Source organism: Symphalangus syndactylus, chromosome 22 (genome assembly GCF_028878055.3).
Source record: "Symphalangus syndactylus isolate Jambi chromosome 22, NHGRI_mSymSyn1-v2.1_pri, whole genome shotgun sequence".
Classification (NCBI taxonomy): domain Eukaryota; kingdom Metazoa; phylum Chordata; class Mammalia; order Primates; family Hylobatidae; genus Symphalangus; species Symphalangus syndactylus.
Window position 1 is genome coordinate 43,547,186 of NC_072444.2, and position 12,796 is coordinate 43,559,981.

Consider the following 12,796-nt stretch of genomic DNA (forward strand, 5'->3'; position numbering starts at 1 on the left):
GGCTCTGCCAGCATACTCTGACTGGCTAACGAAGGGTCAGATATCTGTAGTAGTAACAAAAAGCTGTCTTTCTACATGTCTACACCTCCTGGGGAGTCTTTGCTTAAACCTCTACTGGCCCTCCTCCGATCAAAAGGCAAGAATGGTCCCTTCTCTGTCCAAGACTAAAATGAACAAGTAAGGAAATGGATTTTACTCAGCCTATTGCAATAGGGAGAGCACTCCAGATATGATCAGTGTCTTGGCAGCGTAGTTTTGCCTTTTATAGGAAGGAAGGTGGGATGATTGACAGTTGGGATTGTTTTGCAATCAGGAGAAGTTTCAGTCGGATGAACAGAAAATGTTCTCTGTGTCTAACTAGCTGCGGGGGGAGAGTTCTAATCTCAACTAATCACTCGACATCATCAGCGGGAATTTGGAAGGTCTGTTTGACTTTATTAACGGGCTCAGAATAAAGGGGAAAGGTCTCTGGCCTTGTCGCAGGCAAACAAGGGGGTCATCTGCACGCGTTTTATCTGAGTCACATGGAGACGGGTGGTTCTTTACAGTGTGCCGTTCCAGAAACACAAATAGATGAGGGGGTTTCTTAATCACTGCTGTTTTCCAGGAACACAGGGCTCAGGTAAAGTTCAACTTCACCTTCCTCGGTGTTTCATCAGGGGAACCCTTCTGGAAGCAAAGATGTGTACTTCTTACTGTTGGCTACATGGCTTCTTAACAAGGAAATTAAATAGTTGTTTAGAATGAAAGAGAGGAAGACGCCGGGAGAGGAGGCGCTGTGGATCGCGCCAGTTAGTAACGCTTCACAGCTCGCGGGCGTCATACTACAAGTCCCAGTGAGCAACGCCCGCTTTCTTGCCTACTACAGGCGGGAACCAGGCGCCTCGGGGCCTGACGGGAACGACAGTGGTTTGGCTGAATGACGGAAAAGTCATTTGAGCAGGTCTTCATTTTTCGGAAGAGTATCTCAAAAGCTCTTCAAACAAGGCACAGACACAGAATCTAGGAAATGACAATCAATGATAACGTTATTTCCACGCGGGCCAGGCCAGGATCCACCCAAGTAAGGTATTTAACTAAAGCCCGAGTTCCAGCTCAATTTTCCCAGGAGTCTCCTTTCCGGCCGTGCCTTGCGTCATTGCTGTTGCGTCTTCTCATTGGCCGGTTGACGGGTTGCGGCGCCTGCGCGCTGCATTCCTTTGAGGGTCGTGGGCAGACGCCATTTTGGCCCCAGCGGTGCTTCTAGGAAGTAGAGCGCCGGCTCGCATGCCTGCCCGCCCGCCAGCCTGCCGGGTACGGCCTTTTCTGCCGGGGCTTCCAGGTCAAAGCATTCACCTTTGCCTCTGCCGCTTTCTTACCTTCCGCACCCGTTAAGTTCTCCGGTCAGGCGGGAGTCTCTGAACACTTAGCCGCGCCATCCGGGGTCACACCGCCTGGAAGGAGGTGACGGGGGCGGCGCGGGGCTCCCCGCTGAGAGTCCGCCTGCCATGGACTCGGAATATTACCGCGGCGACCAGTCAGGTGGGGCAGGGACCTGGGGGACCGGGCTGGAAGGCGGAGCAGTTACTCGGTGGGGCTTGGCGTGGCACCCAGCGGGTGGGGGCAAGGAAGCCCCCAAGACCTTCCCTCCCACGACCCGGCCCGAGGAGGGCAAGAGCCCTCTGACCAGCTGCAAGCGTCGAAGCTAGAACGTTGGAGAGGGGATTCTGGTGGGAAAGCTTTCTTCTGAATCGGCGAAGGTTTTTGCTGAAATTGGGAAGTCACTTTCATATATTAAGCTCCTATTGTGTGCAAAGTGCTAGGGAAGGGGAGGTGTCTTCTGTTAAGATAGTTTTCAGTAGTTGAGTAGTTGGAGAATCCAAGGGGCGATGGGGCGGGGGATCCTTCCTATACTTTTCACTCCTAGTTAGGAGTGGTTTAATCTTGCCTGCTACACCGGACGTAAGTGCAGGACCCATGTTTCAGTTGCATGCATAGAGTAAGGAATGCGCTTCTGGCACTTAACTGGTGATTTTTGTGCCTTTCCTCCACCTTAAGATCGTTCCTCTTACTCCTCACCGAAGTTTGGTCTCCTTTCTTTACTGTTTGTTTATTCCGTAAACTCTTACTGGGGCCTACTCTGCTGGCACGGTGCTCGGCACCTGAGATTAAGGATAAGTGAGACAGAACCTGGTGTGGGAAACACGTTGCATTTGCTTTCCCTTTGTGTGCTAGTTCTTTTGGGGCGTTCTGTTACAAAAGTTCTTAAATATACCATAAATAAATACACCCTCTCTGTACCCACAAAAATTGAAAATTAAAAAGAAAACTTGAGTGCTTAAATAATTGTTTAAGCCTTAAGCCCTTTACTGTTTTGAGTTCATTGCTTTTCCTTACATAGGACAGTGAATTGTAATGACTGCAAAGGGTTTTCCAAGCATGCACTGCTTAAAAACACTTTCCTAAGCCAGGTGCGGTGGCTTATGCCTGTAATCCCAGCACTTTGGGAGGCGTAGGCGGCCGATGGCTTGAGCCCAGGAGTTCGAGACCAGCCTGGGCAACATAGTGAGACCAACACCACCCCCACCCCCCTACTTCGTCTCTACAAAAAATGCAAAAATTAGCCGAGTGTGGTGGCGTACACCTGTAGTCCCAGCTACTCAGGATGCTGAAGTGGGAGGATCTTTTGAGCCCTGAGCCTGGGAGGCAGAGGTTGCAGTGAGCCGAAGTTGCACCACTGCACTCCAGCCTGGGCGACGGAGCAAGACTCTGTCTCAAAAAAAACAAAAACAAAAAACACTTTCCTGATACTTTCAAAATAGTTTTTTTTCCATTCATTTGTGTTTTTAAGTTACTTTTTAAAAAGTAGACCGGGCACGGTGGCTCACGCCTGTAATCCCAGCACTTTGGGAGGCCGAGGTGGGCGGATCACCTGAGGTCAGGGGTTTGAGACCAGCCTGGCCAACATGGTGAAACTCCGTCTCTACTAAAAATACAAAAAATTAGCCAGGCGTGGTGGCGGATGCCTGTAATCCCAGCTACTCAGGAGGCTGAGGCAGGAGAATCACTTGTTGAACCTGGAGGGTGGAGGTTGCAGTGAGCTGAGATCACGCCATTTCACTCCAGCCTGGGCAAAAAGAGCAAAACTGTGTCTCCAAAAAATAAAAAAATAAAAAAAAGTATTTATATGTAATACATTAAAATACGATTTTACTCTGTATTTTTTAAAGTATTGGGGCTGCATGTAATCCCAGCACTTTAGGAGGCAAAGGCAGGAGGATTGCTTGAGGCCAGGAGTTTGAGACCAGCCTGCGCAACATAGCAAGACCCCATCTGTACAAAAATATAAAAGCAAGTTAGGTAACAGTTTGTATTTACCATTTTATATATGCATTTCTTGAATGGATTTTCACTAGTTTTGTACTGGAGTTCTTGTGTTCTTCATTTGTAAACAAATACTTGCTGTATATCAGGTACTAGGCAGTGTTCTGGGCTCCAGAGATAAAGCAGTGAACCAAAATCCCTGTTCTTGTGGCATTTTCATTCAAGTGAAGAAGACCCACGTTAAACAAAATAACTTCAGATAGTGTATTAGAAGGTGGTAAATGCCATGGAGAGCAAGACCCAATTTTAACATGAAGTTGAAATAAATTGTTGACTTGGTGTTTAGTGTTGTTTCTTAAGCTACAAATTGTTTTTATGGTGTAGTTTTGCTGCCACATACTTCACAGTACATGTTATGATTGTTGGTGTTTGTATGAGTATTGTATTACCTTATTGAAAATATTAGCATCTTTAGTTAATGCTTCCTCAGTGGTAACTTTTGCACTTACGTTATTCTTGATTCAGTGTGTTCATTTCACTGTAGATGTCATTCATCTTATACCATAAGTTGGTTTTTGTTTTGTTTTTAATCAGATGATGGTGGTGCTACCCCAGTACAGGATGAACGGGATTCAGGGTCAGACGGTGAGGATGATGTAAATGAGCAACACTCCGGATCAGACACTGGAAGTGTAGAACGTCATTCAGAGGTATTGGCTAACCAACATCTTTGGGAGGGCATTTCCCTTGCATTCTGTGAGATCCGTTATATCATAGGAGTTACAGAATCTAGGGGACAGAGTTTAGGGTTTAATCTCTGAGAGTAAAGGAGCATAAGTTAATAGAAAACTGCTTGAAAAATAAATAGGGATGGTCTGGTTACTGTTGAAATCACAGTGAAACATGTTCTGATTGGGTCACATTTCAAATGTTAGGCAGTTTTCAACTGTGCATATTGATTCAGAAAATGGGCCCGGCCTTTAATATTTGACTAAGTTTCCCTATTCTGCAATAATGTCATAGTGGGGCATTGAGCATTTGCAATCTGAAGCAATACCACTTGAAATGGAAAGTTATGGGGGTTATCACCTGTCAAAATTTATGTCAGCATTTGCCCTTCTGATTTTGAACTGTTACAGTATATATAATGTATGTAATAATGATGCTTTTTTTTTTTTTTGAGACAGAGTCTGACTGTGTAACACAGGCTGGAGTACAGTGGTGAGATCTTGGCTCACTGCAGCCTCTGCCTCCTGGGCTCAAGCCAGCCTCCCACCTCATAGCCTCCCAAGTAGCTGGGACTGCAGGCACAGGTCACCACGTCCAGCTATTTTTGTTTTCTTGGTAGAGATGGGGTTTCACCCTGTTGGCCAGGCTGGTCTCAAACTCCTGACCTCAAGTGATCCGCCCACCTCAGCCTCTCAAAGTGGTAGGATTACAGGCGTAAGCCACCACACCCGGCCTGCAAATATAATTTTAACAGCTGTTTTTGTTTAATAATACAGAGTAGTAGTGGGTTTTGTGTACATTTTAACGTATTTGCCCTAATACATAAATATTTCAGAACTGCTTTATTTTCCTGTTTATACATCATGTTAAGATAAAATTGGGAAATTTTTCAGTAAGTTCGCCGTAAGTCTTTGGTAGATACGACTGAAACAAATAGGAATGATAAAGATGGAAAGATTTAAGAACTTTCTATGCCTTATATTTTTCTTGATTACACATATGCAGAAAATTGTCCAATTTTTAGTAGGTATGATTAGAGATTATATTGGCTCTGTCCTTTGACAGCAACATTAGCATATCATACATTCAACAGGTATTTATTGAGCACCTAATATGTGTCAGATTCTTTTTGCAGGTGTTTTGGACTTATCAGTGACTAGAAGTTGAAATCCTTCTCTTCTTAGGTTTGTTTGTCCAGTAGAGGGAGAAAGACATTAAGCAATAAACATTTTATTTTTAATTGTGTAGTCTGCTAGAAGATAACAAATGCTGTGAAGAAAACAGATAATTAGAACAGAACAAAGGATGGAGGGCAGGCTTTGGTGTTAAATAGGGACCATATAGGTCTTTTATTAAGAAAGTGGCATTTGAACCAAGGTGTGAAGGGAGGCAAAGGAATAGCCGTGTGGATATGGACGTTTAGGGGAAGAACATCCCTGGCAAAGACCCCAAGGTGAGAGTGTGCTTGATATCTTCAAGGAGCCAGTGTAACTGAAGTGGAGTCATTAAGGGGTAGGGGAGGTCAGAGAACTAAATGGGGGTGTGAAAAGGCTCATCTTTTATATATTTTGATGTCACTCAGGTTTTTTCTGTGCTTTTAAACATTCAGAATAAATTCCAATATTTTAATTGATAGTTGGAAGTTACTTAATGTATATGTTGTTACAGCCAGTGCATTTAGTGCATGATATTTTAAGTTTACACTTTGGAAAAAGCATTCAGAGATTAACCACTGTCAGTTTAGAGCCCAGTAGGGTAGTCATCTCATGGCCTCATGGTGCAGTTACAAGTTCAGGTTACCCTAAGCATCTTTATTTTTTTAATAATATGGATTCTAAATAAATAAATGTGCCTGTTTTTGAAAATTTGGAAATCACAGACTGTCCCAGACTTAAACTATAGTTTGACTTAAAAATTTTCAACTTTGCGATGTTGTTGCAAGTGCTGTATGCATACTTTGAGTACCCATACAGCCGTTCCATTTTTTCACCGTATTCAGTAAATTACATGAGATACTCAACATTCTATTATAAAATAGGTTTTGTGTTGGGTGATTTTGTCCAACTGTAGACCTTACCTCTGTAAGTGTTTGGAGCACATCTAAGGTAGGCTAGGCTAAGCTGTGATGTTTAGTAGATTAGATGTATGAAATGCATTTTTGGCTTAATTATATTTTCAGCTTACTATGGGTTTATCAGGCTGTAACCCCATAATAAGTTGAGGCGCTCCTGTATCTGTAAAGTTTAAAGAAAAAAATTAAAACCAGCGTAGTCCAACTACAGAAATGACTATGAGCCTTTTCACATTATTTCTCCTGCAGTTTCATTCTGTCCCAGGTATATGACATCTATATATTTTAACTTTACTTAAGATGTTATTATATTTATTTTGTGTCTATCTTTCTATCTATATATTTTGAGACAGAGTCTCGCTCTGTCCCAGGCTGGAGTGCAGTGGCGTGATCTTGGCTCACTGAAACCTCCGCCTCCCAGGTTCAAGCAATTCTGCCTCAACCTCCAGAGTAGCTGGGATTACAGGTGTGTGCCACCACGCCTGGCTAATTTTTGTATTTTTAGTAGAGACAGGGTTTCACCATGTTGGCCAGGCTGGTCTCAAACTCCTGACCTTGTGATCCACTGGCCTTGGCCTCCCAAAGTGCTGGGATTACAGGTGTGAGCCACTGTGCCCAGCCTATATATTATTTTTATCTCTTAACTTAAGATGATACTTTTAAGTGTTTCCCCATGTCATTAAAGATTCTCAATAAGCATAATTTTTAATGGTTTCACAATATGGATGCAGCATCACTTATTCAGCAATTTTCTAATTGTTGTCATTTATGCTGTTTAGCTATTGTGTTAAATAACTGAAGCTGCCCTGAAGATTTTTGTACATAAACATTTGTGATCATTTTTTATTGTTTACTTAGAAAGCTGCCAGGAGAATTACCGAGATTAGAGACTAAGACATTTTAAGGCTTTTCATAGAAATTCCTCTCCAGGAAGGTTATGCTAATTTGCTAAACCACTAGTACTTCAAGAGTGCCAGTTGTACTGTGTCTAAGTGTTGAGTTCTGTATTAATGTTCTTTTGCCTGTTTAAAATGGCTTTTAAGAAGACATTTTGTTTTCTCATTAAAAATTTTTTTTAGAAGTAATGGGATGTTAAAAGAGTACGGTTGCATTAAATGAAGCAGTGCAAAGGCCGGGCGTGGTGGCCCATGCCTGTAATCCCAGCACTTTGGGAGCTCGAGGTGGGCGGATCATGAGGTCAAGAGATCGAGACCATCGTGGCCAACATGGTGAAACCCTGTCTCTACTAAAAAATACGAAAATTAGCCAGGTGTGGTGGTTTGCACCTGTAGTCCCAGCTACGTAGGAGGCTGAGGCAGGAGAATCTCTTGAACCCGGGAGGTGGAGGTTGCAGTGAGTAGAGATCACGCCACTGCGCTCCAGCCTGGCGACAGAGTGAGACTCTCAAAAACAAAAACAAAACAAAAAAAATGGGGCAGTACAAATTACAGGTCCAAAGACTAAAAGATACTAGTTTCCTCTTGAGGTTGTAACAACTTGATACAACTTGGTGGCTTAAAACAACGAAAAATTATTATCTTATAATTCTGGAGGTCAAGTCCAAAATGGGTCTCGCCGGACTAAAATCAAGGTGTCAGCAGGGCTGTGTTCTTCTCTGAGGGAAGATACATTTCCTTGCTTTCTTCAGTTTGTAGTGGCTACCTGCATTTCTTGGCTGAGGCTCCTTCCTCCATCTTCAAAACTAGCAGCATAGCATCTTCACAACTCGTTTTCTGACCTCTTGTTTCTGTCATCATATCTCTCTCTTACTCTGACCTTCCTGCATCCCTCTTGTAAGAACCTTTGTAATTATAATTGGGCCTACCTGGATAATCCAGGGTAATGTCCCTATTTCAAGTTCCTTACCTTAGTTACATCTATACAGTCCCTTGCATGTAAAGTGACATATTCACAGGTTCCAAGGGTTAGAACATGGACATTTTTGGGGGGCCATTATTTTGCTACCATAAGATGGTACTCACAGCATAATTTTCCTAATAATGGTACTTTTTTTTTTTTAAACCCCTCATCTGTATTTTAGAATTTAGGCTAGTATTTTTTTTTAATTCATTTCACCGATAGTATTTACTCAGTACACACACACACACACACACACACACACACACACACAATCTTTAAGATAGTGGTCAGTATAGGAAATACTGGTAAGATTTTGAAGACCAGTAATTTTTGCAGATTTCTTAACCACTTTATTAGAAAGCTCCTTTAGTTATTTAAAAAAAACTTATTTTTTCTTAAAGTAATTGTATATGTCTATAAATAATCTCAGACAGGTGACAGAACAAGTCTCTTATCAGACTACCTTAAGAAAGGAAGAGTTTACTGTAACACATGTATGTAATGGGCTGTAAATCTTTCTGTCTAGGTAGCTTGTTCTGTCCATCTGTCATTGATGGGCCTGCCTAATGGCCATTTCTAATAACATCTCTGTTTATTCTTGTATGGTTGACTTTATTTTTTTCTCCAAGATTTGAAAAACACTCAGTAATCAAGATAAATGATATTTTAAAACTCAAAATTAATGCAAAAAAATGAGCAAAATATCAAAATCTTAAAGTTAGGATCAGTAACAATGCTGTGTTGGTCTATATTTGAGCCAGAGGGAAAAGGAAAAACCAGTACCAGTTATCTTGTCTTCACGTTTTAAATATTTTGTTCATCATGGGTTTTTTTGCACCAACGTTGATCTTTAAAAAGATCACCTGTCTTGGGCCGGGCGCGGTGACTCATGCCTGTAATCCCAGCACTTTAGGAGGCCGAGTTGGGTGGATCACCTGAGGTCAAGAGTTTGAGACCAGCCTGGCCAACGTGGTGGTGAAACCCCGTCTCTACTAAAAATACAAAAAATTAGCCAGGCATGGTGACAGGCTCCTATAATCCCAGCTACTCGGGAGGCTGAGGCTGGAGAATCGCTTGTACCTGGGAAGCAGAGGTTGCAGTGATCTGAGATCGCGCCATTGTACTCCAGCCTGGGCAACGAGAGCAAAACTCTGCCTCAAAAAAAAAAAAAAAAAAAAAAGAATCACCTGTCCTTTAAAAAGCAGCTTTTCTTTTCTTTTCTTTTCTTTTCTTTTCTTTTCTCTTTTTTTTTTTTTTTTTTTTTTTTGAGGCAGAATCTTACACTGTCGCCCAGGCTGGAGTGTAGTGGCACAATCACAGCTCACTGCAGCCTCAACCTCCCAGGCTTAAGTGATCCAGACCTCAGCCTCCCAAGTAGCTGAGACCACAGGCATGCGCCAGTATGCGCAGCTAATTTTTGTAGTTATAGTAGCAATGGGGTTTTGCCGTGTTGCCTAGGCTGATCTCAAGCTCCTGGGCTCAAGCCATCTACCCGCCTTGGCCTCCCAAAGTGCTGGGATTACAGGTATGAGCACCGTGCCTGGCCCAAAAAAGGGCTCTATTGAGATCAATTTACGTACTATACAATTTGTGCAATTCAGTGATCTTTAGTATTTCATAGTAGCCCAGCTGTCACCACAGTTGGTTTTAGAATTTCATCACCTAAGAAACGCTTTTGCTGTTACCTTTCTAACCTCCTCTTCCCTTTGCCTACCCCTCCCCACCCCACAGTCCTCAGCAACCACTAATATACTTTCTGTCTCATAGAGTCCCTGTTCTGGACATTTCTTACAAATGGAATGGTAAAATATGGTCTTTTGGACTTATTTCACTTAGCATAATGTTTTCAGGGTGTAGCCATGTTGTAGCATGCATCAGTACTTCATTCCTTTTTGTGGTAAATAATAGTCCGTTATATGGATACACTACATTTTATTTGTCCATTCATCAGCTGATGACATTTGGATTGTTTCTTTTGGTATTATGAATAATGCTGCTATAAACATTTGTGTACAAATTTTTTGTAGACGTATGTTTTCAGTTCTCTTGGGTTTATTCCTAGGGAGGTAATTGCTGGCTGATAACGTAATTCTGTGTAATCATTTGAGGAACTGCCAGATTATTTTCCACAGTGGTTACACCATTTTACATTCACACCAGCTGAGTATCAGGGTTCTGATTTCTCCATACTCTTGTCGGCAATTATTACCTGACTTTTTGGGGTGTAGTTTTATTCTTTGCATTGGCTGTCTAGTTGTCCCATTGCCATTTGTTGAGAAGATTGTTCTTTGCCCATTGGATGGTCTTGGCATCCTTGTTGAAAATCTGTTGACCGTAGGATATATGGCTTCATTTCTGGACTTTAATTCTGGACTTATTCATATCTGCATCTATCCTTGTGCCTGTACTAGTGTATTAACTAGTATTGCTTTGTAGTATGTTTTGATATTGGAGAGTATGAGTCCTAATTTGTTCTTTTTCAAGATTCTTTTAGCCAATCTGGGTCCCTTGGAGTTACCTGTGTATTTTAGAATCAGTTTGTTGATCTCTGCAGAGAAGTAAGCTGGGATTCTGATGGGGGATTGCACTGAATCTGTAGACCAGTTTGGGGAATATTGCCATCTTCATAGTGTAAAGTCTGTTCATCCAAGAACATGGGATGTCTGTTTAAGTGTTTAATTGCTTTTAACAGTGACTTACAGTTTTCTGTGTATACATGTTGGATTTCTTTGTTAAATTTATAAGTATGTTATTCTCTTTGATGCTTAGTAAATGGAATTATTTTATTAATTTCATATTCATATTGTTCCTAAACATTTTTCCTATTATTTCTAATTTTATTTCATTGTGGTGGGGGAACAAACCTTGTATATTGCTGTTCTTTTAAAGGTTTGTTTTAGGGCCTAGCACATAGTCTATCCTGGAGAATGTTCTATGCGCTTAATAAGAATATATATTGTTGAATAAAGGTTTTTTTTTTTTTTAAGTCTCTTCTATTGCCTAGGTTGGAGTGCAGTGGTGTATTTCTGGCTCACTTTGACACAGCGGGCATGTGAAAAAATTATGACTCATTGTAACCTTGAACTGGGCACAAGCAGTCTTCCCACCTCAGACCCCTGAGTAGCCAGGACTACAGTTGCGTACCATCATGCCTGGCTAATTTTAAAATTTTTGTAGAGATGGATTTTGCTATGTTGCCCAGGCTGGTCTTGAACTCCTGACCTCAAGTGGTTCCTCCCACCCTGGCCTCTCAGCAGTACTGGGATTACACATGTGAACCATTGTGCCAGGCCTATTTCTTTAGATATCTGTTTGATTTAGTTATAGTATTGTTGAAGTCCTCTTTTTTTTCTCATTAAGCTTATGTCTAGTCATCCTACTCAGCTGTTTTCTCCTTTTCTATTTTGTGTGTATGTATTGGGGGCAGGGGGGCGGAGTCTTACTGTCGCCCAGGCTGGAGTGCCATGACGCAATCTCGGCTCACTGCCCAGGTTGAAGAGATTCTCCTGCCTCAGACTCCTTAGTGGTTGGGACCACAGGCATACACCACACGCCCAGCTAATTTTTGTGTTTTAGTAGACATGGAGTTTCACCACGTTGCCTAGGCTGCCTTCTGTATTTTTTTAAGCACTGAGCTCTGGGTAGGGGATGGAGGAGTGGGAATGAGTTAGTAACCTGAGATCCTTTCAGCTTGCATCTCTTGGCATGGTCTCACAAGCCGGCCCAAGGGTGATTAGGGCCCCAGTATTCTCAGTGTGGTCCACCCAAGGTAGAGCCTTATTTAAGCAAGTGAGGGTTGGGCAAAAGATGGGAATCTCCACTTCTCAACTGCAGTCTTTCGGAACTTAGCCACAGCAACAGGCGCTGGGGAGCCGGATGGGAGATGCTGATGCCCTGCTCTTCCTGGGAAGGAAGCCATCTAACTGAAGCAGGATGGAGAAGGAATTCTGTATTTCTGGCTACAGCATTCTGGAGTGGAGTCAGCCTCACTGAATTGTGAGATTGGAAGGAGGGATTGATCTTGGTTCAAATAGTCTCTCTTGTGGAATTTGTGTAGACGTTTCTTCATTTGCCCTTTGCCGTTAGGACCATTTGTAGAGGCTTTACATGGTGGTTTTTAATAATTTTCACTGGGGAGAAGGTCAGTAGAACTTCTCATTCTGTGATGCCAAAAGTCCTTGTTTGACTTCATGTTTATCTGTTACAGATCGGTCAGACTTTTGCATATTCCCCAATTTAAATCCCAAAGGGACCCATTATGCTTCTGTTGTCTGTTAGTGCAATCTGTATTGGGCCCATTGAGCTCTTTCATCTCATGGAGTTTCCTCTGTGTGTATGGGTGAGGTCCTCCGGGTCCTGCCTGTGGCCACACCTCCAGAGACAGCAGCCTTGTGTTGCTTTCCTGAACAAGAGATTCTTAGCAAGCCAGTTGTGGATATTTGGGGGGCATGCCTGTATATTAACAGGACATTTAGCATCTTGGTTACTGGGCATTAAATGAAATGCTAGTAACACATCCTCCCCATCATTGATGACCAACAGCCCCTCGAATTTCCCACTAACCCCTTGGGTGAACACCCAGAACTGCCCTTGGGTTGAAAACACTGAAATGGACAAATGAGGTGTAATAAACAAAAGAAAGGAAACAAGAAATACTCAACAATGTAGAAAATGAGTGATGAAACTATAAATAGAACGTTTATAAGAATGGCAATGCAGTTATTGGAATTGCTTTCAAAGAATATTTACTGACATGGAGAATTGAACATGTTACTTGTGATGCAGGATTTTTTTGGAGAGTGCCACTTCCTTTTGGCGGGAAATCTCTGGGGT

The 12,796-nt window shown here is 42.3% G+C and overlaps 1 protein-coding gene across 9 annotated transcripts in view; it reads left to right on the forward strand.

The window, feature by feature from the left end:
• The first annotated feature begins 898 nt into the window (after positions 1 to 898).
• IWS1 (interacts with SUPT6H, CTD assembly factor 1) overlaps positions 899 to 12,796 on the forward strand; it is a 59,999-nt gene continuing 48,101 nt past the window's right edge. For 3 of the 9 annotated variants that reach the window (XR_010118834.1, XM_055262104.2, XM_063631272.1), the window contains exons 1-2: positions 1,192 to 1,521; positions 3,898 to 4,013. Coding sequence is in view for 6 of the 9 variants with exons in the window: in XM_055262104.2 (XP_055118079.1) it covers positions 1,488 to 1,521; positions 3,898 to 4,013 (150 nt within the window). In the remaining 3 variants the exon portion in view is untranslated. Of the gene's footprint in view, positions 1,522 to 3,897; positions 4,014 to 12,796 lie in introns of all 9 variants that reach the window. The other 6 variants (XR_010118832.1, XR_010118833.1, XM_055262103.2 and 3 more) reach the window with 5 other exon arrangements.